The sequence below is a fragment of the Cnephaeus nilssonii genome (assembly GCF_951640355.1).
Source record: "Cnephaeus nilssonii genome assembly, chromosome: X".
Lineage (NCBI taxonomy): Eukaryota > Metazoa > Chordata > Mammalia > Chiroptera > Vespertilionidae > Cnephaeus > Cnephaeus nilssonii.
In genome coordinates this window covers 126,502,891-126,530,135 of record NC_137071.1, presented here as the reverse complement: position 1 = coordinate 126,530,135, position 27,245 = coordinate 126,502,891, and the positions used below count along the sequence as shown (strand labels likewise).

Below are 27,245 nucleotides of genomic sequence, written 5' to 3'. Positions count from 1 at the left end.
AACTAGGATTAGGGCTGGGAGAAGGGATACCGGGCAGGCGGAAGGGGCTAGGACTTGGGCTGAACCAGGTGAGTTGGTGCTGGGAGGGGCTTCCCTGCCTCACCTCCTGCCTTGCTTCCCCTCATTCTAACCCCATTGGCCTCCTTGATGCCTTTCACATATGCTGGGTGCACTGCAGCCTCAGGGCCTTTGAATCATTTGGATTATTGTCCCCCCAGATATATATATATCTGGGGGATCAATATATATATATATGATCTTTTTATTGATTTCAGAGAGAAAGGGAGAGGGTGAGAGAGATAGAAACATCAATGATGAGAGAGAATCATTCACCAGCTGCCTCCTGCATGCCCCCTACTGGGGATTGAGCCCACCACCCAGGCATGTGCCCTGACCAGGAATTGAACCGTGACCTCCTGGTTCATATGTTGACGTTCAACCACTGAGCCACGCCGGCTGGGCCAGATAGCTTCTTGATTTCTGATCATGTCACATCAGGGAGGCCAGTCGCAGACTGCCTCGTTTAAAATGACATCGTCCTCTCAATAGTACCTATCTTCCTTTCCTGATCACCATCTGACAGTTTTCTGTACCCTCCTTATGACCTTAGTTATGATCTCCTCGTGTTCACTGAGAGCCTGAGAGTCTCAAGTAGTGGCTGGTACATAGTAGGTACTCAGTATTTGTTGAATGACTGAGTGTGAGTTTGAGAGCTAGATAGGAATGCATCTCTTGGGGGGGTGGTGTCAGGGATCGATGGCTATTTTCCCATGGTCTGTATTTTTGCAGTGTGGCATTGTCACCTGATTGACACTCCCTCCCTACCCCCTTAGGTGACTCAGCTATCCTCCCCCGGGCCATTGGGAGCCAAATTCGGGACCAGCTGGCCCTGCCCTGGGTTCCACCCCTCCTTCGCACTCCTAAGCTGCAGCGCCTCCAGGTGGGACCCCCCAACTCAGCTTGATCTTTGCTTGTCCCTGCCTGGCTTTCCTTGTCCCCATCTGGGTGCTTGAATTGTTGGCCCCCTCTCACCAGTGCGCTCCATCACGGTTCATCTTAGAGGCTCTGATTCTGCTCTCCCACCAGGGCTCGGCCCCCCAGAATCCTTTCCATGCCAGTAGGCTCGTCATGCCTGAAATGAGTTCCAAAGGAGGTGAGCATAAGACTCTGGGGAGGTTCTGGGGAGAACGGTAGAGGTGGGCCTGGCTGACTCTGTTCCTGCTTCCAGAGTCCCGGGAGTTCCAGGCAAGTTCCCTGTTACTACCGGCCCCCACCCAGGTGCCTCAGCCTGCGGGGAGGGTAGCCTCGCTCCTCGAATGCCATGCCATCCAGCTCTGCCAGCACACAGGCCAGGATCACCCCGGGGACAAGGATTGGGTCCACCGGGCATCCCGCCACCCCACCCAGGTACTGCCCAATGCTTAACTTCCTGCTGCGGAAGGTCCTGCTCAACATTGCTCCTATTTTATCTCCCATTGGTTTTCTGCCCCTCTTCTTTCCCCACTTTGCCCCTCTCTTTCATCGTCTCCCCTCTGTGTGCATCTGCCTGGCTCCCCCCCCTGCAAGAACCCTGAAGTCAGAAAGGCTGTGGATTGGGGAGAAGTCAGTATCCTTGCTCAGAGTCTCGATTTGCTGTTTTAAGACACGGGTGGTGATAGTGCTCTGCGTTTCACTGAAAAACGAGCATGAGTTTCTAGCAACCAGAGCAGTCAGGATCTGCTCTGTGCTCCCTGCTTCTACCACCTTCGTCCCACCCCGGAGGCTCTCACTCTGTCTCTGTCTCTGCCATTGTCGGCGATGCTCATTTCCTCTGTCTCAAGGTCTCTGCGTTACCTCTTCTGGTCACTTTCTCATTCTGTGGTTTTGCTGCCCCTCTTTCTCCTCATTTCTGTGCCATCTCTCCCACTCTGTCCACCTGGATCTGTCCCCTCTCCCCTCTGCCCACCTCTACAACAGGCTTTTCTTTTCTTTTTTTTTTTTTCTTGAGAGAGAGAGAGAGAGAGAGAGAGAGAGAGAGAGAGAGAGAGAGAGAGATACATTGATGAGAGAGAAACATGAATTGATTGCCTCCTGCACGCCCCCCCCCCCACCACTGGGGATGGAGCTCACAACCTGGGCATGTGCCCTGACCAGGAATCTAACAGGCTACCTCTCAGTGAATGGATTGATGCTCAACCATTGAGCCACACTGGCTGGGCGGTAATGGTCTCTTTCTTTTTAAAGATTTTTATTGTTGAGAGTATTACAGATGTTCCCCCCTTTCCCCCCATTGCCCCCCTCCACCCGGTTCCTGCCCCCCCAGATGGAACATTCTCTTTCTGTCTCCCCCCATTGCCATGTGTTCCATCTTTATCTGTCTTTTTGAAACTTACAGAAAATCTTAAACACAGAAGTAGAGAGAATGTTCTAATGAATCCTATGTACCTGTCACTCACCTTCAACTGCAAGCATTTTGCCAATCTTTCTTCATCTAGTTTCTCCAACATTTCTTCTGTATTAATTTCCAGTAAATCCCAGACATGTCATTTTAACTCTAAATACTTAAGTATATGCCTTAACTCATAAGGGCATTCACTTTTTAATGTAACCCCTGTGCCATTTCACACCTAACAAAAATTAACAATGATCTCTCTCTCTTTTCTGAATATATACTTTTATTGATTTCAGAGAAGAAGGAAGAGGGAGAGAGAGATAGAAACATCAATGATGAGAATCATTGATTGGCTGCCTCCTTCACGCCCCTTACTGGGGATGGAGCCCACAACCCGGGCATGTGCCCTTGACTGGAATTGAACCCGGGACCTTTCAGTCCACAGGCAGACGCTCTATCCACTGAGCCACACCGGCTAGGGCACAATGATCTCTTAATACCGTTCACAATCAGATTTCCTCAGTTGTCTTAAAACTGTCCCTGTTCTTTTTTTTAAAAAAATATTGATTTCAGAGAGGAAGGGAGAACGAGAGAGAGATAGAAACATCAATGATGAGAGGGAATCATTGATCGGCTGCCTCCTGCACTCCCCCTACTGGGGATTGAGCCCACGACCTGGGCATGTGCCCTGACCAGGAATCGAACCGTAACCTCCTGGTTCATAGATTGATGCTCAACCACTGAGCCATGCTGGCTGGGCACGACTACCCCTATTCTTTTGTTGTTGTTAAGCCTCACTCGAGGATATTTTTCCATTGATTTTTAGAGAGAGTGGAAGGGAGAGGGAGAGACAAAGAGAAACATTGATGTGAGAGAGACATATCGCGATCGGTTGCCTCCTGCATGTACCCTGACCAGGCCCAGGGAACTTGTAACCAAGGTACGTGCCCTTGACCAGAATCGAACCCGGGACTCTACACTGTCTCATTTGCCCCACCCTCTGTTTCTACAGGCTGACACTATCCACTGAGCCAAACTGGCCAGGGCAAAACTACCCCTGTTCTTACCTTTCTCTCTCTGCCTCCACCCCCTTCTTTGCCCAGCACCTCTGACTCTGTCTCTGCTCTGTCCCCACATATCCTTTCCGTGTCTCTCTCTGATTTGGGGCCTGCAGGCTTTCTTCACCACCTTCCCACATTTTCCTCCAGTGTGAAGAGTGAGTAGGTGGAGAGAAGGGTGGCTGTGAGGAAGAGGAGACCTCCCAGACCCGTGGGCCAGGAAAGCAGGCTGGGAGCCCCCTCCGTGGGAGTGGCTGGAGGGAGTGATTTGTCAGTTGCACCCTGTCCGGTGGCTCTTGGAAGAGGCAGGGCCTCGGGTGAACAGGAGGCCTCTACACTGTCCCGTTTGCCCCACGCTCTCCCGTTTGCCTCCTTGCTTTCAGGAGGATACCCGGGCTCAGCGGCAGCGGCTGCAGAAGCACCTGGCTGAACATCTGCGTCAGATCTGGGGCCAGCTGGGGCCATCCCCACAAGCCCGAGACTTGGGAGAGCTGCTGCAGGCCTGGGGTGCTGGGACCAAGACTGGTGCTCCCAAGGGCTCCCGCTTCACACATTCAGAGAAGTTCACCTTCCATCTGGTGGGTGGGCCTGAGTGGACAGTGGGCATGCGCATGGGGCCAAGACTGGCGTGGATGGTTGCTTTATGTACAAACACCATACCTCATCCACACAGGTGCCTGTGTTCCCAACCAGGTGTGGCCTCTCCAAACTAGGGGCTAGTACTGAGGAGTCCCCTGGCTTCTCGAGGACTTCAGTGGAGAAAGAGTGGAGGGGTGGGAACCATATAAGGATGGAAGGGTGTTCTTTTTAAAAAATATATATTTTATTGATTTTTCACAGAGAGGACGGGAGAGGAAGAGAGAGCTAGAAACATCAATGAGAGAGAAACATCCATCAGCTGCCTCCTGCACACCCCCCATGGGGATGTGCCTGCAACCAAGGTACATGCCCTTGACCGGAATCGAACCTGGGACCCTTCAGTCCGCAGGCCAACGCTCTATCCACTGAGCCAAACTGGTCAGGGCTGTTCTTTTTGATATTTTTAATACATTTTTATTGATTATTTTTTACAGAGAGGTAGGGAGAGGGATAGAGAGTTAGAAACATCGATGAGAGAGAAACATCAATCAGCTGCCTCCTGCACACCCCCCACTGGGGATGTGCCCACAACCAAGGTACATGCCCTTGTCCGGAATCGAACCTGGGACCTTTCAGTCCGCTGACGCTCTATCCACTGAGCCAGACCGGTTAGGGCTGGAAGGGTGTTCTTTGTGCAAACTCCAGGCTTCCCCAGGAAGTTTCCTCTGGGCACTCATCCTTCTCGTGGGCAGTTGGGGCTTCAGAGATAGGGCAGGTGAGCAGGAGCTGTCAGGATCAGGGAGGTTTCTTTGTGAGCAAACACCCTGGTCTGAGGTCGCAGAGAATGCCTTGATCCTCATATGGTCACAGTCTGATAGTCATCAGCTGCTAAGTGGGCATGGGTATGACTATTGGTCATCAGCTGTTCAATGGGAAGGTGATTGTGGGGGTTGTTGAAGCTGGGCTGTGAGGGGCAAGGCCTTCCTTGACAGTGAGATGCTCCTTCTCCCTCCCCCAGGAGCCCGAGGCCCAGGCAGCCCAGGTGTCAGAGGTGCTATCCACCTCCCGGTGGCCTGAACAGGTGAGCAGAGCAGTGAGGCGTGTCCTGGCCTCTTGCCTGTCTACTGGGCCTGACACCCCCACCCTGACTGGCCTGTTCCTCCCAGGACACGTGGGCAGCTCAAGAGCAGGAGCTGGAAGCCCTTCAGGAGCAGCTAGAGGGAGTGAACCGCAACATTGAAGAGATTGGAGCCAGCATGAAGACGCTGGGAATCGGCCTTGTGCAGGTGCGGGTGGGGCTGCTGTCTGGGGTCCAGTCACAAGTCTGGGCTAGAGAGCTTGGGTGGGGGAGGGGCTTGAGGGGGATGAGAGGTACTCCGTAGAGGTCTGCAAGTATCAGAAGGATTTATAGGGGCCTTTAGGGATGTGTGGGCTCTTGAGGGTTCAGGAGAATCGTTGGGGGTGAGAGGGGGATGCATGGTTCAGGGCTTGGTGGACCTGTAGGGGTGAGAGTGCCTGTGAGCATTAGTCAGGCCTTGCGAGTGTCTGTGAGAATCAGGAGATGTGTGGGCATCTCTGGGCATCTGTGGGGCATGGTTGGTCTACACGGGCAGGAGGTTTAGGGGCTTGTCAGGGCTTCTGGGGGTCAGCGTGGAGGTGGAGGAGTCCCAGGGGCCTGTGGGTGCCCATTTCTGCATATAGGTCTCTGTTGCTCTCAGGAGGGGGCCAAGGGGGGGCATAGGGGCTGGAGGGGTGTGGCGTTATCTGTGGGGGCTCAGGCTGGGTCAGGGCTTCCCAGGCTCAGTGTGGGCTGGGAGCCTGTTGTGTGTGTTCGAACTCCCCCACTGACTGGGATTGGGAGTCCTGGGGTACCAGGTGGAGACCGAGTGTCGGCAGACTGAGCTCAGCATGGCCGAGAGGGAGCAGGCCCTGCGCCTGAAGAGCCGGGCGGTGGAGCTGCTGCCAGACGGGGCTGCCAACCTCGCCAAGCTGCAGGTGGGGCTGGGGCTGGGGTTGGGGCTGAGGCTGGACCAGGAGGGTCAGAGGTGGAAGTGCCCAGACTGTGTAACATCTACCCTCCTACCACCCTTCCCAGCTTGTGGTAGAGAGCAGTGCCCAGCGGGTCATCCACTTGGCGGGCCAGTGGGAAAAGCACCGGGTCCCGCTCCTTGCTGAGTACCGCCACCTCCGAAAGCTCCAGGATTGCAGAGAGGTAGGTGGTGGGGTCCTGGGCTGTAGGTGGGACAGGTGTGGTATTTGCCTAGGAGGCCATCCCCATGCTCTGCTTACTGCCCTCTACCTGTGGGCTCTTGACAGCTGGAATCTTCTCGACGGCTGGCAGAGATCCAGGAGCTGCACCAGAGTGTTCGGGCGGCTGCTGAGGAGGCTCGCAGGAAGGAAGAGGTCTATAAGCAGCTGGTAAGGCCCGTGCCGGAGCCCTGGGGGGCTCAGAGTGGGTGGGGGTGGGTCCTGGGGGGTGGGATGCCTGCTGGATCTCTGCTTAGGTGTCCGAGCTGGAGACCCTGCCCAGAGACGTGTCCCGGTTGGCCTATACCCAGCGCATCCTGGAGATTGTGGGCAACATCCGGAAGCAAAAGGAAGAGATCACTAAGGTGCGCTGCCACGGCCATGGAGGGTGGGTCCTATGGGCAGACCTGCCCAAAGGGCAAATGCGTGTTGTGTGGCCGCACAGGGATTCCACACTCTCTGATGGGCAAAGCCACCCCATGACCCAAAGCAGTCCCACATGGTACACTCCAGTTCCCACTGGCACAGTGACACAGGCCCTGTCTGGATGTGAGCTCATGCGCAGGAAAGCCTTTAGCTGGTCAGCTGCCCACCCCAGACATAGGCTCACGGCCCCGGTCTCTGCCAGATCTTGTCTGATACAAAGGAGCTTCAGAAGGAAATCAACTCCCTGTCTGGGAAGCTGGACCGGACGTTTGCGGTGACTGATGAGCTTGTGTTCAAGGTGTGGGGCAGGCGGGGGCGGGTGGAGGGGGGTGGCGTGGGGCCGAGCTGCTGCCTGCCCATGTGCTCATGGGCTGCCTTGGGCCTAGGCCCTGTGTGAGCCTTGCAGGTACACTGATGCTCAGACCTGGCTTTGCTCCATGGAGGATGAAGTCATGGGGGTGGGCAAGGGTGGGGTCCTGGAGGTGGTGTGTGGCGGAGCGGCCCACTGATACCTTTGAGGTGCTTTCTGTCTGCTCAGGATGCCAAGAAGGATGATGCTGTTCGGAAGGCCTACAAGTATCTAGCTGCCCTGCATGAGGTGAGGGGAGAAGCACGCCTCGGGCTGGCTGGGGAGGGGCAAGGGTTGGGGCGTAAGCCTTGTCTTCTTGCTGTCCCCAGAACTGCAGCCAGCTCATCCAGACCATTGAGGACACAGGCACCATCATGCGTGAGGTTCGAGACCTGGAGGAGCAGGTGAGGCCTGGGGGTGAGAGGGGAAACCAAGGCAGGCCAGGGGACAACTCCTCAGTTTGTCCCAAGACAGGCTATGGAAGCAGACACAGCTTACGGCGGGAGTCTCTGCCCTGCCCCTTAGCCATGCACTTGACCTGGAACAGGCCAGTGACCTGTCCTGAGCTCCGGCTTCCACCCCAGAGGCCCCCATGCCTGCCTCCCAGGGGCGTTGGCAGAGGCTTCAGCTTGAGTATGTGGTGGGTAATCCTGCCACGTAGGGATGACACACAAAGAGGCCTGGCAGTGGGACAGAGAAGACTTTGTTGGGGGTGGGAGGAGCCCAGGAAGGGCCCCGCGTGGCTGTGATGGAGGGGTGGCAAGCAGGAGCTGGGAGAGAAGGCCTGGTGCTGAAGGGACGTCATTCATGTTGCCTAGATCGAGACGGAGATGGGCAAGAAGACCCTCAGCAACCTGGAGAAGATCCAAGAGGACTACCGGGCCCTTCGCCAGGAGAACGCTGGCCTCCTGGGGCGGGTCCGTGAGACCTGAGGGGCCGCAGGCAGAGATCTCCCTCACCCCAGGCTTCAGCAGGGATTTGGGGTGTTGGAAGTGATGGCCAAGCGCTTGCCCTAGCTGTCCCCGGTGTTTGCTGTCCAGTCCCTCCTGCTGTGGTGACACCTGCCCACCTGACCCCAACCCTTATTTGGGGTGAACATCCAGACACTGGGAGCTTGGCTGCACTTTATTGGGGACAGTACTGGGGGTTGGGGCCTTCGATACCAAATAAATGAGGGGCTCTGTCTGCAGTCTAAGCTGAGGCATGGATGGGGGCACAGGGCTCAGGGCGGGGCATGGCATGGGTTGCAGGTGAGACCCAGGGCATGTTTTGGCGAGTCGGTGTAAGTGACCATGTGTGTCGTGTGGGACTCAAGAGACTCACTGGGGCGCTGTGTGGGTGTGCGTGTGGGTGCGTGGTGTGCAGGTGAGTTCTAATGGACTGTGTGACCAAGCGTAAGTGGTAGGAGCTGTGTGAGACTCTGTGTGACTGGTATGTGTCCATGTGGCTTTCTAGGACCTGAGACCCTGAAGGCACTAAGGCTGCTTCTGTGTGGGTGTGTAGGCATCCCCCCTGTGACAGTGCACCTAGGGCAGTGGTCGGCAAACTGCGGCTCGCGAGCCACATGCGGCTCTTTGGCCCCTTGAGTGTGGCTCTTCCACAAAATACCACGGCCTGGGCGAGTCTATGTTGAAGAAGTGGCGTTAGAAGTTTAAGTTTAAAAAAATTGGCTCTCAAAAGAAATTTCAGTCGTTGTGCTGCTGATATTTGGCTCTGTGGACTAATGAGTTTGCCGACCACTGGGATAGGGGCCTGGAGGCTGGCTGTGGGGGTGTGCTTTGGAGTATATGGGTTGACAGGCGTACTCAGGTGCGATTGTCTGTGTGACTGCAGATTTGAGGTTGTGTGAATGTACTGAGACAGGCTCTTTGTTTGGGGGTTTGTATGAAGTCCAAGGGACAGGATTGTGACTCTGTTTGTTTTTTTTCAGCCCTAGGTTGCCTGTGAGTGCCCAAGGCAGGCTGTGTGTGTGGTCAATTGTGAAGGCTCAGTTTGCCTGGAGAGCCTGTCGTGGGAGGCTCTGATGGGGGTGCGGGGTTGAGGTCCCTCTGAGCAGCCTTGGTGCAGAGCATATGATCCAGGGGGGTAGTCAGCTTGGTAGTAGGGTCCCTGGCAGGCAAGACAGTGCACACACTTCTTGGTCGCTGCGGGTATGTCCGGGCCTGTCACCCCCGCCCCCAGCTACTATTGCCCCACATTTTGGCCCCTGTCCTTCCTTTCCTTGGCTGTGCAGTCAGGGGCTGGCTAGGGGGTTGAAGCGCCTGCTGGGCTTCTGGCTCCTCTTCTTGCGGAATTCAAACTCATCCACGGTCCACACAGCCCCCTTTTCGCTCTCCACCCGCACGAAGCACTTGTGCAGGCTCAGGTTGTGGCGGATGGCATTCTGTGGAAGGAGGAGCAGCCAGTCAGGCCGGGGTGGAGGCAGCGGGTAGGCAGTCATCCCCTGACATCAGCAGTCTCCACCAAAAAACCAGCCTCCTGCCCCTTCCCATCATGTTTGCAAGCCCAGCCCCAGGCTTGGCCCAGCACTGGTGGCATTTGAGATCATCCTGGCCCTGCCACCTCCAGAGGTGCTCACCTTCCAGGTGGCAGGGTGGTTTCGGAAGAAGGCGAACATGCGTATGAACCAGTGATAGATCTCACTGAGTGTCCGCTGCTTCTCAGGAGCCTCCAGGATGGCCTGGAATTCAGGGGTGGGGGTGGGGGTAAGGGCATGTGCTCCCCCAAAGTTGGGCTGAGGGGCATCTGACATGGGGCAGGAGAAGGGAGGGAGGGCAATGGTGTGGAGGTGATGAATCAGAGACAGGGTTAGACGTGGGGTGAGAATGGACCAGGATAAGGATCACCAGCTGAGTTTAGAGTAGAGTCCAGCTCAGGGTTAGGGCTGGAGTTAGGTTAAAGGTCTGGGATGGGGTTGGAGTGGGGTGAGGTTTCAAGGTTTGGGAAGATTAAGGGCCAGGGGTGGGGTCAAGTTAAGGGCTTGGAAGATGTAAAGGGCCGGGCAGAGCTAAAGGTCAGGGAAGGGGTTGGTTAGACTCAGGCTGGGGATATATATGGACAGCAGGAAAGGAGTGGGTTTAAGGCCAGCATTTGGCCTGCCCTGGCATGGGCGATGGTTTAGGATTGGGTGTGGGGGCAGATCTGAGGTGAAGCTTGCATGGGGAATCACATCTGAGGTGTAGTTTTTTTTTTCCCATGCAGGAGCCCTCCTGGGGGTGTTCAGAGGGAGGCTGGAGTTTGGGAGGCAGGTCCCCACCCCGTCTTTCTCTTCCTCCTTGGCCTGCGCTGTCCTGCTTACCCAGCGGATGAGAGTGGCATAGGTGAACGGGGGCCGCATGTTATGAAACTTGAAGTAGTCCATGTTGTGGAAGAACTCTGTCCAAGCGGGGAGAGGAGTCAGGCCCCCCCTGAACCTCCTCACTCCCTCTCCTACCCTCCACTCTTCCCATGATCAGTTACTATTGGCTGAGCACTGGATGTAACTTGTGTCACTTACTCTGTACCACTCCCACCAAAATGGGGTGCAACCTCTCTGAGGTTTAAAAGAAGGACGTAACTGGTTAAGTGGTAGAACCAGGATGCCACTCACGAGCCCTGATCCCTGTTAAACCCACAGCCCAGGCCTTTTGGGTAGTAGGGGATTGGTGAACTTGGGCAAATCACCCTACTTTCCCTTGAGGGGGAGAGGGAGAGCCCCTGGAAATGACATAGGTAGTTCCCTCCCTTCTCCTTTCTGATGACCAAATGGAATAGCTGAAGCCCCAATGCCCAGGGGAGATAGGGCTAGACATCTGAGATCCTAATGGGAGCTTACAGGCCACGGACACCCAGAGAGGAAGCTTTGCAAGCAGATGTGCCTGTCCAAAGGTGGTGGTGGTGGGGGAAGAGCAGTATGGAGCCCCACTCCATCGCATGTCAGTCTGGGGGTCAGGGTTTCAGGGACACCAGGCAGGGCACAGACTATTCTTACCTGGGAATGTACTATGTCCATGGCTGCCCCAGAGGTGCCTCCGCACAGCAAACAGGCCATTGGGGCCCTCCTGGGGGCCAGGCCAGGCCGGAACGGTGGTGCCTGGGGTGCCAGCAGCTACAATGCAGCAGGAGCCCTTGTCAGATGACACCTGGGTGTGGCGAGGGAGAGGCTGGTGACCCAGAGGCAGAAACTTTCCACTTGAATTTTAAATAAGTGAGTGTTTTTAAAAAGAAGGGCGCCCTGCCCTGGCCAGTGTGGCTCAGTTGGTTGAGCACTGTCCTAAAAGGTCACCGGTTCGATTCCTGGTCAGGTCACATGCCCAGGTTGCAGGTTCTGTCCATTGTAGGGGTATGTACAGGAGACAACTGATCGTTTCTCTCTCACGTCTCTCTTTCTCTCCCTCTCTCTCATCAATTAAAAAAAACAAACACTTAAAAGCAAGGGTGCTCTCTTCTCAACTCCAGTCTGGTATGTTTTCCCACAAAGCAGCATGAGCTGTGTTTATCAGACTGTGGTGTGGGCACTAGTGTGTGTAGCTCATCAATGCTGGGGCCGTGAGCTGGGGTTGAATTGGGCTCCTCTATTACCCAAGTCACTTATGTCTGCCTGGCCTCAATTTCCCTCATCTGGGGGTTAGGGAGGATAGCAGTGCCTACATTACAGTGGCATCATAAGGACTGAGTAAATTCACACCAGCAAAGGGATCAGAAGCAGTGCCTGTGACCCATCACCCAGAGCCCACCTCATGGGTGCTTTGTGGCTGCCATCTTGAAATCCGAGGCCTGCATTTTAATTTTGCTCTGGGCCCTGCGAGTTATACAGCCAGTCCTGCCAGTAACACACAGTCTGCATTCATTAAGTGTCTAGCTACTTGATGCGGCTTTGAAAACAAGGTTATGATATTTCAAGAGCTTAGGGTCAGAGGGGTTGTAAGTGGAGGGGCGTAGATTCTCAGATCTGGGCATGTTTGGAGTTGGGAACAGGGGCCCACACATCCCAGGGCCCGGATGTAAGGATAGGTCCCCTGCACACTGCAGGGCCCTTCCACCAGCAGTCTGTGCTGCCATGAGGCCTGGGGTGACTTACCACGGATGGAGGCTTGGTCAGGGCCATCTTCCCAGCCAAGTGGGCCTGCATAGCACCCAGCTTCTCCTTCTCCAGCACCAGCTGTGAGGACAGGCACACAGTGAAGCCTCAACGTGGTCTCTTTCCACCATGTTTTTGCCCAGGCTATGTTCTTCCCTGGGAGTGCCCTTCCCCCTTCCTTCCTTTATGTTAGTCTCCATCCTGGGTGAGCTCAGCCTCTGGCACAGGGTGGATGGACATAAGGTGTGCCCACCATCCCCCCGCCATCACCCCCGGCCCCACGTCACCTGCTGCTCCAGAGATTGCACCACCTCCCTCTGGAGGAGACACTGCGCCCTGCCCTTCTCATCCAGGAGATGGTCTGCCTGGCAGTGCCTGGGGAGGGGGAAGAGTCCATGCAGGTGACCATGGCAGACCTGGCCTCGTGGCTCAATGTTCTCAATGGGGAGGGCTCAGCCTCTAACCCCTCTGCCTCAGTCTCCCTCTCACACCCTTCATTCCTTCAACACATGCTACTTGGTATCTCCTTTGTGCCAGGCCTGAGCTGGCCACTTGAGCCTGGCCAGGGTGTTGGAGATGACTTAGAAGGAGGTAAGCTGGGAGCAGCCAGGGAGGTGAGAGCAGGAAAGGCATTCCAGGTGGAAGGAAAGCCTGGTGGTGAAGAGGACAGGATACATTGAGTTGTCAGTGATAGTTGGGTAGGGTTGGAGAAAGTGTGTGTGTGTGTGTCTCTGTGTGTGTGTTTGGTATCTGGAGGTAACTGGTTGTGATGAAGCTAAGAAGAGGCAGCAAAAACCATTTTGAGGAGCTGGGACTTGGGGATCAATAAAATCAGCCTGGTGTGTTGGCATGACAGGTAGAAGGGCAAAGCAGGTAGGAGTGTGGATTCTGGAACCTGTGCCTGGGTTCAAATCCCAGCTCTGTCACTCAGGAGCTGGGTAATCTCGATCAACACACTGAACCTCTTTGGCCTGTTTCTTTGTCTCTAAAATAATAGTACAGGTAAATAATAGTACACATTACTAGTATTATGCCCCATATATAGATGAGAAAACCAAGGCCCAGGGAAGCTAAGCAACTTGCCCAAGATCTTATAGCCAGTGATGGACGGAGCCTTGATTTGAATTCTCAGTCTCAGCTTTTGCCTCTTTTTTTTTTTTAAATCCTTACCCGAGGATATATTTTCCATAGATTTTTAGAGAGAGTGGAAGGGGGTGGGGAGTGCAAGAGTGAGTGAGAGAGAGATGTGAAAGAGACACATGGATTGGTTGCCTCCTGCACGTGCCTGGACTGTGGCCAGGGATTGTAGGTATGTGCCCTTGACCAGGAATTGAACCCACAACCCTTTGGTATGCAGGCTGATGCTCCAACCACTGAGCCACAGCAGCCAGGGCTCAGCTTTTGCCTCTTTTATCAAATTACTACCTACCAGGGTGAGGCCTGAGCTGAGACCTGCACCCCAGACCTCCTCCCACAAACGGGACCGCCCTGGACTGGATTAGGCCTGGGCCACTCACTTGAGGAAGTCCTCTGGCTCCTCAAAGACCTTCTCACATCCGGGCCACTTGCAGACACCATTTGCCAGCAGTGAGTAGGAGCCCTGGGGCACGGTCGAGAGGGTGCTGGGGGGACAGATGGTGTCAGGGGAGGGAATACCAAGGCAAGGGTCCTTCCCAGCCTTGCCCACTGACCTGTCTTTCTTGGGTGCACCAGGGCTTGGGAAGGTGCAGAGCAATGTTGGTTCCCTGGACACCCACTCCAGGCTGGTCATGTTGATCCCTGCGGGTGGGGACAGGGCACCTCTGGAGATGGAGGCTATGAGCTGGGCTCTGGAGCTTGGCCCACAAGGCCTCTCCTTTTGAGCTTCCCACCCTCCTGAACCTCTGGTGTCCCTAATGCCCAAGGCTTTTGGTGGAGCAGCTCAAAGACTGCCATTCGCAAGTGCTGACATTTCGATGAACTCTGCAAAGATCTGGTTCCGTGATTTTGATGTTCTGCACCTTTCAGGTTCTGAGCCTGACATTTTTCGGAGGTTGGAGTTTCCGAGATGATAAAACCTACCACCTAACACTTGAGGGCCACAATTCAGCAGCCTACACTGCTCACAGTCAAGGACTTGGGGGCTCTGGGATTCTGTGGGGGCTGTGGGGTGTGGTATTACCAGGTGGCAGGCCAGGCCGGGCCTTGAGAGAGAAGACCCCAGTGGCAGCAGTGGGTGGCGGGAGGCTGATCATAGCTGGTCTGTCCAGTGGGTGCACCTGCAGCACGGGGGTCCGGGCATGGGCATCCACTGTTGAGAGCTGGGGGCACATATGGACTATGGTTCCACCTGGCCTCCTCCCAATTCCCCCACCTCCTCCCTCCTCCCTGCCAAGTCACGGTCCATACCTGGTGCATGAAGTGTGGCCTGTCTTGGAGGAGTGCCTGCAAGTGGGGCGAAGGACCCAGCCGTGTTCCAGAAGGTGCCACCATGACTAGGGGCACTGTGGGCACCTGGGGGGAGAAGGCAGGCAGGAGAGATGCCATCCTCATCCTCACTGTTCTAAATGTCGAATTCATATGCTCCTCACCACAACCCCACGTGGTAGGTATTAGGACCATCCCCTTTATACATATGTAAAAACTCGGGCTCAGGGAGATTGAGTGACTTTCTAAAGATCAACCAACTAATAAGTGGCAGAACGGGCCTCAACTCTGTCATCTCATGTCCTAGGGCCCCATCCTCTCTTCTGTCACATGGGGATGGGGACACATGGCCATACCTGTGGGACCATGATAAAGTTTCCTCTCCTGAGAGGGATTGGAAGTTTGGGGAGAGCCTCGGGTCTCTGAGACCTGCTAAGTGGGGATTTTCTTGGCCCCGTGACATCTGCATAAGTCACAGACTTGCCTGGGACCCAGAAAACCACTTCCTGTGCCTCAACCGGGCCCCCCGCCCGGTGCCACAGTAAAGGTCGGCACCTGTAGGCCCAGGTACTCCACCCTGATCGCTCCATCCTGGGCCCCGGGCCTCACCTGCAGCTGTGATGGTGGCATGGGATTCAAGAAGGAGGAGGAGGCATGGGCCCCACCTCGGAGGTCCCGTCCCTGGAAGGTTGCCCCCGGGCCCTTGGCCCCCAGCAGGTCTGAGGTCTTGGGTGCAGCCCTCCAGCTGGACGAGACTCCTGGGGATGGGCTGAGCACCAAGGAAGGGGCCAAGGGCTTGGTTGGCCTGGGGTTGGGCATTGGGTCCTTGTCCAAGGTCAGGCTGTGGAGACATAGGGGAAAGAGTTATACATGTGCTGGCAGTGTGCAAAATACTCAACCACCTGAACCATGTGGACACCCCCTCTGGTCAGAGCAGTCATTGGCTGGGACATGTCCCAAAGGACCCCAAAACTAGACCCCAGCTCTGATCATGGGTGCATGCACACATACACACACATTGGTGTCAGGAACATGTGTGTGTGTGTGTGTGTGTGTGTGTGTGTGTGTGTTTGCACACATGTCCCATGTGCAGACTTGCACCATTCAGCATGTGGCTTGCTTGCACATGCTGGCACAGCCCTGGTGGGGATGTGTTCTCCAGAGGGCAGTTGGGGTTTGTGGTGGTTTGTGGGGCCTCAGTCAGGGTAGGTCTCAGCTCCTTCCCTCATCACTTGAGGCCTTGAATTCAGGCCTCAGCCCTCTGGTCCTCCCTGAACCTGGCATCGGTCACACAACCTTTGCTGATCCCACTGGGACTGGTCTCTGATTTTCTTCTGGGAGCATAACTTTACCCCAGTGACGGGCATATCTGGGAGTGGCAGGGGACGTGGACTCAAAAGATCCCGCTGGTTGCTGTGAAGGGACAGACTCTAGGAAGGTGAGGGCAGAAACAGAGGACTAGTGAGGAAGCTACTGCAACAGTCCCAGTAAGTGACGATGGTAGCACAGACCAGGATGGTGACAGTAGAGATGGTGAGAAGTGGGTGGATTCCGAGCATGTTTGTGGAGTCAGAGACCTTTCTGGTAGCTTGGATCTGGGGCTGAGAGAGAGGGAGAGTCAAGGTGACCGAGCAGCTGTAGGGACAGAGCTGATGTGACCTGGGATGAGGGAGATGGGGGAAGCAAAGTAGGGGGGTGATGATCCAGGTGTGGATGAACATGAAGGGTCTGGCATTAGACATACTAGTGGAAATGCTGAATGGGCAGCTGAGTACAGGAGTCTGGTCATCTCTGGGCTCTGCCCTGCACAGAACTGATATGGTAGGTGGCAGACAGAAGGAGAGCCTGTGGGAGCGCCTCAATTCAGTCCCCATCAGAATCTACCCCAGCCTGCCCCAAAGCCTTTGTGTTCATGCCGTTTGGCTTGCCTGGAATGCCCACTCTTCCTCCTCTTCCCCTGTCCAAGGCCAATCCAGAAAGCCCTTCATAGTGGCTCTAGAACCCTACACTTCCCAACAGGCAGGGCTTTGGTTTCCCAGAATCCTGTAATCCCAATCCGAGAGGAAGTCAGAGCTAGAAGGGACTGCCCAGTCCAACCTCCATGTTACTGAAGAGGACACCCAGGTGCAGCATTCCACGGTCCCGTGGTGACTCGGGAGCTCCACTTCTTTCTCCAGAAAGGTTGTGTGTGTGTGTGTGTCCACATTTCACAGGCCCCCTGCTGTGGGGCTGTGTGTGTCTCCCGCATCACCCAACAGTATAGGGTAGGGCACACAGCTGCCGAGAACAGCCTGAGGGAGTATAAGGAAGGTTCTGGGGGAGTGCTTGCTCCTTCCTTTCTTTGCTGTCAGCCATGGGGGTTGTCAGAGCTGTGGTGCTGAGGGGGGTGGCGTGAAAATTCAGATACTCAACTCTTAGTCTCCCCTGGGGGTTAGAACATTGCTGTGTGAGAAACAGGAGCCTGGGCCTCTGGAGGCTCAGGATAAGAGCCTGAGCGAACATCAGCGACAACAAGGAGGTGCATGAAGGAATGAGCAGATGAATGAAGGTGGAGATCAGGGTGATGCTTCTACAAGCCAGGGAATGCCAAACATTACCAGGAAACCATGGGAAGCTAGGAGGGAGGCCTGGACACTTTCTCTCTCACTACTCTAGAAGGAGCGAATCCTGCCATCACCTTGATCTAGGACTTCAGGCCTCCAGAACCAAGACAATACATTTCTGCTAAGTCACCCGGTTTGTGGTACTTTGTTACAGAAGTGGAGCAGACTAGTGAGTGGATGTTTTCCATTACCCTGGCGTGGTCCACACAGCTTCCTGCGGTCACTTCTGAAGCTGCCTGGACACTTGGCCAGAGCTTATAAGAAATCTCCTCCCCAAACACACGTGGAATGGCCTGACTCAGGGAAGCAGAGATACATTCCGAGAAAGGGGACATGGGTATGGTCTGTCTGGTGGTGGGGTATGGGAGGGCTGGGCTGGGCAGCCAGCTTCCTACGCTGTCTGATGGGGCGTCCCTTTCTGACTATTTCTCAGAAGACGCATGGAGGATGTTTCTGGGACATAGATTGTGTTTTCATATCGGGGTCTGCATCTGGGCCCTGTTGTAAGAGCCTCCAACTTCCCCAGATTTTTCCGCCATTGACGTCACAGCGGCCGGATGCGCTGGGCTTCATCGGCACCAAGGAGGAAGACAAAGGGGCAGACACCCCACCCCACAGGTTTCGTTCCGAGAATTGGCTGGCCCATCCTGCAGCTGGTGTGGCCCAGGTGGGGTGATGAGGGTGCTGGCGGATGTGGTGAGTGACATCCATCTGGCCACTATGACAAGCCCCGGGCCCTGTAGACCTGGCCCTTCTCAGGCAAGAATAGGCCCAAGATTTGAGGCTTGAGGAGTGCCATGCAGATCCCACAGATACTGGGACCCTCAGGGTCTTCAAATGGTATTACACCAGAGCCTCAGAGTCACGGAACATCATTACTTAGATTAAAAGGATCCCAGAATCTCAAACCCACAGACTCTATGGGGTCCATGGGTCCAACTTCTTAGTATGTGAAAACCAATGTTCCTGGTATCCAAACATACTCAAACTCCTCGAAGGACAGAAAGCTCACTATTTCATTGGGTCTTTCACCTACCAGGCCTGGAATTGCAATACCCCTCTCCCCCAGTCTCCCTTCCAAGTTCTGTGAAGGCAGGAGAGTCAGTATTATCCCCTCTCCTTTCCCCAGCCTGGGGCCAGGCTCTGCTACTAACTAGCTACAATTCTCCTCAGGCTCCTCTGTGAATCGGGACAATAACAATCCCCATCTTCCATGAAATGCTTAGCAAAATGTCAGTGATCGATGAAGGGACACTGCAGGACCTCGGTCTCCCTGTCCATTCTGGGACAATGTTCCAGACTCACAGACACTCTGCCGGAGATGGGGAAGGAAGACAGGGGAGGTTGAGGCTGGAGCACCTTTGGTGAGGGCCTTGTGGCGGGAAGCAGAAAAAGCCCTGGCCTTTGCTAGTAGAGATTCCACCACCAGCCTCTCTGGAAAGGCGCTGGGAACCAGTGCCAACTCTGGGGACATGGCTGAGCTCTGTCCATAGCCAGACCCACTAACTGATGTCCTCCTAGTAACACCACCCTCTGCCCACGAGGCCTCCTTTCCCATGGGGCCCCGGGACCCACCTAGCTAGCTCTTGGGAGATTAAGCCCCACACTGTGACCATGGATCCTCCTGCCTTAGTGAGGGCCTCACCTGTGAGAAGACAGGATGAGGAACGGCAGCAGATGGGGGGCAACCCATGTCCCCTTGCCCCCTCATGGGTGCTGAGAGGTAAATTGAGGCTCACAGTGGGGGAGAGAGACAGAGCAATGGTTCCACTGAGAGTCTTAAGAGCTGAACTAGGGTCTCAACTCTGCCAATGTATTTCTGTGAGGACTTGGGAGAGGCCCTCTCACCCATTTCTGGGCTTCAATCTGCTCCTCTTATACACTGGGGAGGCGAGAGGTGTGGAGTAGGTGAGGGCCAGGGCCCTTACACTCTGTATCAGGGTGAGTTGTTAGGTGTAGAGCTTCAAGTTGACAACTGCTCCTCTATCCAGGGGACTGAGAGACAGGGATACATAGAGACTCATAGAAACAAAGAGAGTCGGAAACAAAGAGACAGACATAGGGGAAGAGAGAGACACAGAGAACAAGAGATACAGAGAGAGATGGAGAGACCTGAGGTGGGACAGAGATAGAGAACAATAGAGACAGTGAGAGATTCTGAGAGCAGAAACATAGTATTTGTGTGTGTGTGTATATATATATATATATATATATATATATATATATATATATAGAGAGAGAGAGAGAGAGAGAGAGAGAGAGAGAGAGAGGGAGAGAGAGAGAGAGAGAGAGAGAGAGAGAATATGCCCCAAATAAGAACAGTTGCTGGCCTCTGGATGGTGCCTGAAATGATGAGGAATAACAAAGGGCAACATGGGGGCTACACCTAGGGCTGGGTATTGTATTGTGTTGCAAAGAAATAATCAGCAAAGTGGTGCAGTTCTGGTACAAGAACAGACACTGAAGAACAGAACAGAATAGAAAGCCCAAACAGAGACCCATGACTACAGGGAATGGAGTTTGTAATGACTGCCCAAACTGGGAGATGGTGTAGGACAGATGGTTTAACAAATGTTCCTGGGATAATTAAGGGAAAAATAAAATGATTGAATGAATAATTAGTCCATTTTCCCACTAACCCCTCCCTGCCCTGTTTGAAATATCAGCATCATCATATAACCTAAAATAAATTCCAGATCCATTAAAAAGATAAATAATAATATCTAATATGGATCTTGGGTTTATTGTATTCCAGGCCCTATGCTAAGAACCTAACATGGGACCAGAGCTTATAAGAATTCTCCTCCCCAAACACATGTGGAATGGCCTGACTCAGGGAAGCAGAGATACAGTCTGAGAAAGGGGATATGGGTATGGTCTGTCTGGTGGTGGGGTACGGGAGGGCTGGGCTGGGCAGCCAGCTTATTGATATGTAGATGGGTAGGATTTAATTCTCACAACCACCTTTGAGGTAGGTACTATTATTAATATCACAGTATGTATGAGGAAATGGAGGTACAGAGAGTTTAAATGCCTGCCTAAAAATCACACAGATGGCTTGGGGTGAGGCTGGGTTTGTCACAGACAGTCTGACTCCAACACATGTGAACACATCTCATTTTCAACTGGGAAAGGACTTTCTAAGCACAAAACCAAAGACAGTAGCCACAGAAGAAAAGGCTAATCTATTGGACTATATAAAAACATCACAAGTTCACAAAACACTGTGAACAAATAGAAAAAGAGAATATTTGCTATATATGTAGGGCTGATGGAAGGTTAATATCCTTTTAAATAAAGAGCTATGGTAAATCAATAAGAAAAAAAGATGAACATCCTATTAGGATGAAGGACACCAGACCCCCCCAAAACACAAATAGTCAATAAACAGTTAAGTAATCAAAGAATGTAAATTTCAACAATGTGGTAATATTTTTTTTTTCTTACCTGTTGAGAAAGGATTTAAAAATGACAATACCCACCCAGGGTTAGATTGAGTAGAGGGAGCATAAAATAGCACAACCTTTGGAAGAACAGTTTGCAGAGAGGGTCAGAAACCTTAAAAATGCACACACCCTTTGCCATAGGAACTCTATTTTCAGGAATCCAAGGAACTAATCAGGGATGATTATGGGGGGAAATGAGAAACAACCCAAATGTCCAGTGATGGGCATTTGGTCGAATCAATCATGGTTCATGCCAATGTGAGGTCAGTTTTGACAGCTGTGAAAGATCATACGTTGAAACAATGTTTAGTGATCGACAAAAATGCTCCTATTAATTGAATAAAGCAGGAACAAAGCCAATAAATAGTGTGATTCTAATTTAGTTAAAAAACACTAACAGCTAAAACTTTAGTGAGCGCTTGCTAAGCCTGCAGAGATGAACTCATCCCAGCCTTGAACAGCCTGTTCTGTTCCTGGACATGGACTCTGGACACACACACACACAAGGTCGAGGGATTAGGACCACACAGTTAAACCACGGTTGACAATGGCATGAAGTGCCTTCCAGAAGGGTCTCCTTTTACACAAGAACAAGTTCAATTAAGTCCACAACCTGACCCGACAGCTCATGGTCCTCCTTTGATTGGAGCACACAGAATTGATGATCATTCTTATAAAATGTAAATGTTCTCATCAGCATTACTCAACACACTGTTATTGAGTGCCAACTGTGTATACAGTTCTATGCTGTATGCTGGGTGGGAAGGCAAGACAAGAGAGCAGGTGAGATGGTGGGAGAAAGACTGAGGAAAGGAATCAGACGGAGTGTGGTCAAGACGGAGGACACAGACAGGAAAAATGGTCAGAGCAGATAAAGACAGAAGGATGGAGATTGTGAGTGCCAGGGCAGCAGACAGAGAAAGTGTGGGTCAGATAAACACGGAATAAGTGAGACAGGGTGAATAGAGACAGAAGGATGGGTGATATTGAGAGAGAAGAGACGAAGAGAGGTGAGAGATGTAATTGAAATTTCCAGTTATACCTGAACAGCATTTCAAGTTGTTTAAAGATCTGAAATTCATAAAGATTGGTAGTTGACATATTTAAAAAGTCCTACCCATCTACATATCAATTTAATTATCTTTGCCTCCACCCAAGCATAGATTAAATACTTTACCTATCAGCCTTCTGGCACTTATTATTTTTATTATTATTGTAAAAAAATACCTTACCTGACCAGGACCACAGTAGCCGCATGCGTTTGGACTATATGGAGGACTCCTGACCCTCCAGTGCCTACCTCATTGCCATCTCTTCCACTGGACCCGCATCTGGTGGGGAAGAGCGGGGACACTCACCTTGGTGCAGTGGACTGACAGAAAAAGATCAGCCAGCCTTGTGGGAAACTGTCATATATCAAAAACAACTTTGCTTTTATACCGAGAAGAAAACCCACAGTGTGGAAGCCACCTCTCTCTTCTAATAATCCAATTTTTTTCGATGACTGTGTGCACTTATTATCACCGGGTGGGGGGGAGGCTCTCATAGTTCTATAGTTCTCTCTCTCTCTCTCTCTCTCTCTCTCTCTCTCTCTCTCTCTCTCGCTCTCGCTCTCGCTCTGTTTCTCCTCTTCTTGATTATGAGACTTAAACGGAAATTTTGAAATTTTGGTTTTTCTCTTTGCCCTTTACAAGTCATCTGAAAATATGATTTCTTCCCCTCACCACAGAGGTGAGAGGTATCAATGAGATAACAGGACTCATGAGAAACCACAGGTTTTTTTTTTTTTTTAAAACAAAAGTGTGTAGAGTTAGGAAAAACAACAAAGGAAAAGAACTCAAATAAATCACAGGGCGCCCTCGGCGTTCATAGACGCTACTCTGTGAGTGAGAGGCTATTTGAGGGTCTCCGGGAAAAGAAACAGAGGCACTAAACCCTTATGTGTGGATGGGAAACACCAGGGAAAGAAATGGAATAGGGCTGGGTTTCCAGAGGCTTTGCCCTGCTTCCGGCCTCAGTTCCCCCTTAGGTGGCATTGCTATGGTCATCACTGTGCTTACTGGCCAGGGAGGGGGAGATCTGGACATCCTTGCAACCCATCTTCCCACAGAGGGTGAGGGAAATTACTAGAAGGAGAAAAAATCAGGGAGTCCTCCCCACACCCCACAATTCCCAGAATGGAAGAATCTGAGAATCACTGGCTCCCAGAATCCACTGAGCATCACTGAGTGAGGACAAGGAGAAAAGTCTCATTTCATCATGGTCTGAGAGCTCTGACCTGGAGGCCACCTTGTGGGGAAGGTCCTGACCAGGACCCCAGTATTAATGCATCCATCCTCACGAAGCCCAGACCGCTTGTAGTCAGGGATACCATGGCCTGATGCTTCTGCCTCAGTCTTTGCGACTTTCTATTTAGAAAAATCCCCATTTCCAAGGCTTTAGGATTCCAAATATCTGCCAACATCCCCCGACATTTATCTCAAATTCTCCATGTGCCAGACATAGTGCTGAACATTTCTCACAAATGGTCACATTCACGCCCTAGCCTGTTTGACTCAGTGGATAGAGCGCTGGCCCTCGGACTGAAGGGTCCCGGGTTCGATTCTGGTCAAGGGCACGTACCTTGGTTGCAGGCTCGATCCCCAGCCCTGGTCGGGGTGCATGGGGGAGACAACCAATTGATGTGTCTCTCTCACATCGATGTTTCTCTCTCTCTGTCTCTCCTCCTCCATTCCACTCTCTCTCAAAATCAATGCAAAAATATCCTCTGGTGAGAGTTAACAACAACAACAACAAAATGGTCACATTCAATCCTCACCAAAGCCCGTTGAGGTCCATCTTGACATCATGGCCATTACACAGGTGGACAAAATGGAGACGCGAAGTAGTCAAGAAACTTGTCCCGGATCACAGAGCTGGCAAGTGGGAGCCATGCCTTTTGGTGCTAGACTTTGAAACCCCCAAGTTTCCTTGAGACCAACAGTCTCAGGTTTTAAATACGAGGATGCAATGACAGGAAGGTTCTCAGGTTCTTCTGGGGGGCTTGAAGGTTGTGCGGTGTTAAGGTTGTCCAAGAATTGGTGGCTGCATTTTTTCGCCTCAGCGAGCACCTCCTCCAATTATTGCTCAACAGGGGAGACCGGCATCCAGGGGCTTCTCCTGATAGGTCATGGTTGAGACTCCTAGTCCCCGGCTCCCCAGCGCCCTGCATGGCCCAGGACTGTGTCATCCAATGTTCACTCCAAACTATCCGCAAGACTGGTTTCAGGCCTGGGGAAGAGAAATTGGAAACAGCGTTTTATTCACATGGTACAAACCTTGTGCCCAAGACCCACCCCTTTACCCCTTTGCCTCTTTTCCTCCCCTCTCAAAAAGAGGAGAGCCTCTTTCCTCACCTTTCTGGAAAAGCCCAGAGGGGGCCTGATGGCCTGGCTTTGTGAAGATAAGAAAAAAAAGGTGAATAGAAAAAAAAAAAGACCTAGAAAAACCAGCCAACAACGACAATTGAAAAAAAAAACACAACAAAACCCAACCCTCCCTACCATTAGGTCAAAACAAAACTTTCACTGGTTGAAGCTGCTGAGTTGGTGGGACATGTCTGGGACCCAAATATGGCCTGTGTGCCAGGCATCCAGGGGATGCACCAAGGTGGGGTAAGGTTCTCAGGTTGAGACCTGTAGGAACCCTGTGTACAGCAGGGGCTTAACAGTTGTGGCATGTGGCTGGGGACAAGGGGGCAGGGGAGGATTAGTGTACTTGTCAAGAAGGAGTCCTGGGAAGCTGACTTTAGGGATCTCCCCAAGGTTAATGACCCCTTGCTCCCCATGGACTTGGGCCTGAACATTTCTTACACTTGCTGAGTAACTATTAACCAGGCCAGTTCTAGAAGCTGAGGCCTCATCCCCTGTCCCAGGTCTTGCCCTTCCTGAGAGAAGGGGCTGGTTTTCTCTTTCAGGGTTAGAGGTATGGGCTGAAGCTCCCTTATGCCTTCCCAGACCATCTCTCCCTTACTGTCAGAGGAGTGGCCAGAGAAAGAGGAGGAAAACTGAGAGTGGTGGCCCGAAGATTCCCAGGAGGCTACTTTAGTGGGGCTCAGAGTGTGTGTGTGTGTGAGGGGGAGGCTGCTGCTGCTGAGAGCCAGGACCCTTGCAGAGTGAGAACTGGGGGTCAGGTAGGCAGAGAGGGACAGAGTTCATCACCTCTTCTCTGTACTGGACTACATCCTCTCCAATGAAGGCTTCTGGGGGACAGTGGGCAGAATTAAACAAAGAGGTGGGGCCGGCTGGCATGGCTCAGTTGGCTGAACATTGACCTATGAACCAGGAGGTCATGGTTTGATTCCCTGTCAGGGCACATGCCCGGGTTGTGGGCTCCATCCTCAGTAGGGGGTGTGCAGGAGGCAGCTGATCAATGATTCTCTCTCACCATTGATGTTTCTATCTCTCTTTCTCTTCCTTTCTGAAATCAATAAAAAAATATAAAAACAAACAAAAACAACTCCCCCCCCCCACAAAAAAACAAAGAGGTGGGTGAAAATCCCCAGAGAAGGGGGCCTTTGACAAAGACTTGAAGGGAAGTGAGGGAGGGAGCCATGTAGACATCTGAGTAATTCCAGAGGAAACAGCCAGTGCAAAGGTCCTGATGTGGGCGTGTGTCTGATTTGCTCAAGGTCTGCTAAGGAGGTCATAAGGTTATAATAGTGTGAGAAAGAGGGGGAGGGGTTGGAGGTGAGGTCAGAGAATGGACAAGAGGGTTGGGTAGCCAATGCAGGACATGGTAGGAGGAGGTCACAGGAGAATTGTGAGCAGATGAGAGACGTGAACTGTCTTGAGATTTAACAGTATCCCTCTGATTATTGAGTGTAGAACTGACTGTAGGAATAAGGGTAGAAGCAGGGGGGGGGGCAATAAGAGAGAGGCTACTGCAATAGTTCAGGGGACTGGTGATGGTGTTGGCAGTGGAGGGGGTGAGAAAAGGGTTTATTTGGGAAATATTGTAAAAAGAGAGCTGATAGGATCTGTTAAAGGATGAGAGTCTGGGGTCTAGACTTGGACACAGACAATGCCCTAACTGGGAAGGTAGGAAGGAGTCCCTGGACTACTCACCAGCTTGGACTTTTAGGTGCTACAAAAATAAAGTTCTTTCTTATTTAAGTTTCCATTATTTCATGATTTTTCTGTTACTTGCAGCTGAACATATTCCTTTCTGACCCATGACCCCTGGGCATAAGACATGAGGGGGAGAGGAGGTAGCTGCTGGGGGGACCACCTTCCTCATAGGGATGCTTTGAGCAAAACCTTGCACACACACAGTAGATGTTCAGTAAATCCTCCTAGGATGGAGGAGAAATGTATGAATGGACATGCTCAGTGGACAAGAGCTTCAATTTGGTTCCCATAGGTGAGACCTCAAAGGGAGAGTGAAAGGAGTGGACTAGATGAAGGAAGCAGAAAGAGCAGCTCTCTTGGGAGAGGGAACAGTAGAAGAGATGGAGGCAGATAGAAAGGAGGTGAGGACATTGTGGGATGTGGAGGGCTCAGCGGGGCAAGAAGAACAGGGCTTGGATTTGTGATTATGTTAGCCAGTGTCTGCCAACATGCCTAATCAACTCTTGGAGGCATAGTCAAGCTTAGTGTTTTGCTGAGCTGGTTAGAAAAGGCTAACCTTCCAAAAAAGTTAAAATTTTCATTTGGCCATTCATTCAGTAATGGTGCCACGTCCTGAAGAATGCTGAGGATGACAATCAGAGGCATCCTTGCCTAGTCGCACTCGAGCAAAGGCTCGGAGGTGGGCAGAGGAGATCCAGTAACTGCGACAGGAGAGTTCATTTTGCTTTCTTAGGTTTCGCACGAGGGTGCAGTCTAGGTCTTGAGGGGCTCTGGGGATTCACAGCTCGGGGGCAATGGGGAGTCACGGAGGGTTAGGAAGCAGGTAAATCCATTCACAAGAGGTATTTTATGGTTCTGTTACTTGACTACCCCATAGCCCAGACTGCCTACGCACTGTCCTCTCCTCCTGCTTCCTTATTGGCTCTTTATTCCCTCCTACACACCACCTATAACGTCCCGTAGGCTCCGCTCTTTCATATGTCGCTTCTATGTCCCATTGCACTATCCTTTGAGGGCTCCACTTAGCTCTGGCTCCCCCATTGGCTATCTGCCATCTCTCTTCATTGCTCCCGCCTTCATCCCCATCCCCATTGGCTCTGTCCCTGCAGTCCCGCCTCCGAGGCACTCACACACCGCCTCTCGGGCTCCTCCTGGCCTCCGTAAGGACTAGTTCCGCCCTGGCACCGCCCCTTGAAGGCTTCGTGCAGGCTCACAGACTCCCCGTTGGCTCGCTGCAGTCATTATCGTCACCCCTCCTCTACGACACCCGGCGCGTGGCTCCCCATTGGCTGTTCACTGTCTCTAGCTTCCAACCACCTACCTACGCAAGCCTGGGATCTCCTACTTTTCAGGCCTCTCTGTCCGCTGCCTGCTGCCCCCCTCGCCTGTAGCCATTCCATTTCCCCCGCCGCCCACATGCCAATCCCGCTCCTGCTTCCCCATTAGCTGTCCTGCTTCTCTCTCCATCCCAGACCCTCCACCACCCCCATTCAGGTCTCCCCATTGATTCACCGATCACCCGGCCTCTTCCACCGCCCACTCTCGGACGACCCCATTGGCTGCGTGCGTCTCCAGCGCTCGATTCGCCGACTA

At 52.7% G+C, this 27,245-nt stretch overlaps 2 protein-coding genes across 7 annotated transcripts in view; one reads left to right on the top strand and one right to left on the bottom strand.

The window, feature by feature from the left end:
• CCDC22 (CCC complex scaffolding subunit CCDC22) overlaps positions 1–8,190 on the top strand; it is a 13,214-nt gene extending 5,024 nt beyond the window's left edge. The window contains exons 3-16 of the mRNA XM_079764505.1: positions 834–940; positions 1,087–1,153; positions 1,229–1,407; positions 3,813–4,007; positions 5,027–5,089; positions 5,175–5,294; positions 5,884–6,003; positions 6,104–6,220; positions 6,325–6,426; positions 6,513–6,620; positions 6,884–6,979; positions 7,220–7,279; positions 7,360–7,434; positions 7,849–8,190. Of these exons, the coding sequence (XP_079620631.1) occupies positions 834–940; positions 1,087–1,153; positions 1,229–1,407; positions 3,813–4,007; positions 5,027–5,089; positions 5,175–5,294; positions 5,884–6,003; positions 6,104–6,220; positions 6,325–6,426; positions 6,513–6,620; positions 6,884–6,979; positions 7,220–7,279; positions 7,360–7,434; positions 7,849–7,962 (1,523 nt within the window). The 3' untranslated portion in view covers positions 7,963–8,190. The remainder of the gene's footprint in view (positions 1–833; positions 941–1,086; positions 1,154–1,228; positions 1,408–3,812; positions 4,008–5,026; positions 5,090–5,174; positions 5,295–5,883; positions 6,004–6,103; positions 6,221–6,324; positions 6,427–6,512; positions 6,621–6,883; positions 6,980–7,219; positions 7,280–7,359; positions 7,435–7,848) is intronic.
• A 197-nt stretch (positions 8,191–8,387) lies between these two features.
• On the bottom strand, positions 8,388–27,240 carry FOXP3 (forkhead box P3). 6 transcript variants are annotated; one of them, XM_079764503.1, is made up of 13 exons: positions 27,165–27,240; positions 23,363–23,814; positions 21,777–21,875; positions 15,105–15,336; positions 14,478–14,582; positions 14,251–14,389; positions 13,607–13,868; positions 12,377–12,464; positions 12,090–12,170; positions 11,001–11,151; positions 10,329–10,405; positions 9,609–9,710; positions 8,388–9,413 (listed from the first exon to the last, which is right to left on the bottom strand). In XM_079764503.1, exons 4-13 carry the CDS (start codon positions 15,312–15,314, stop codon positions 9,264–9,266), a joined length of 1,365 nt encoding a protein of 454 aa, XP_079620629.1. In that variant the 5' UTR covers positions 15,315–15,336; positions 21,777–21,875; positions 23,363–23,814; positions 27,165–27,240; the 3' UTR covers positions 8,388–9,263. The 6 variants fall into 6 exon arrangements, with proteins under 6 accessions (XP_079620629.1, XP_079620626.1, XP_079620627.1 ...); XM_079764500.1 differs by lacking the exon at positions 21,777–21,875; XM_079764501.1 differs by lacking the exons at positions 21,777–21,875; positions 27,165–27,240 and adding an exon at positions 26,209–26,341.
• Positions 27,241–27,245: the final 5 nt, after the last annotated feature.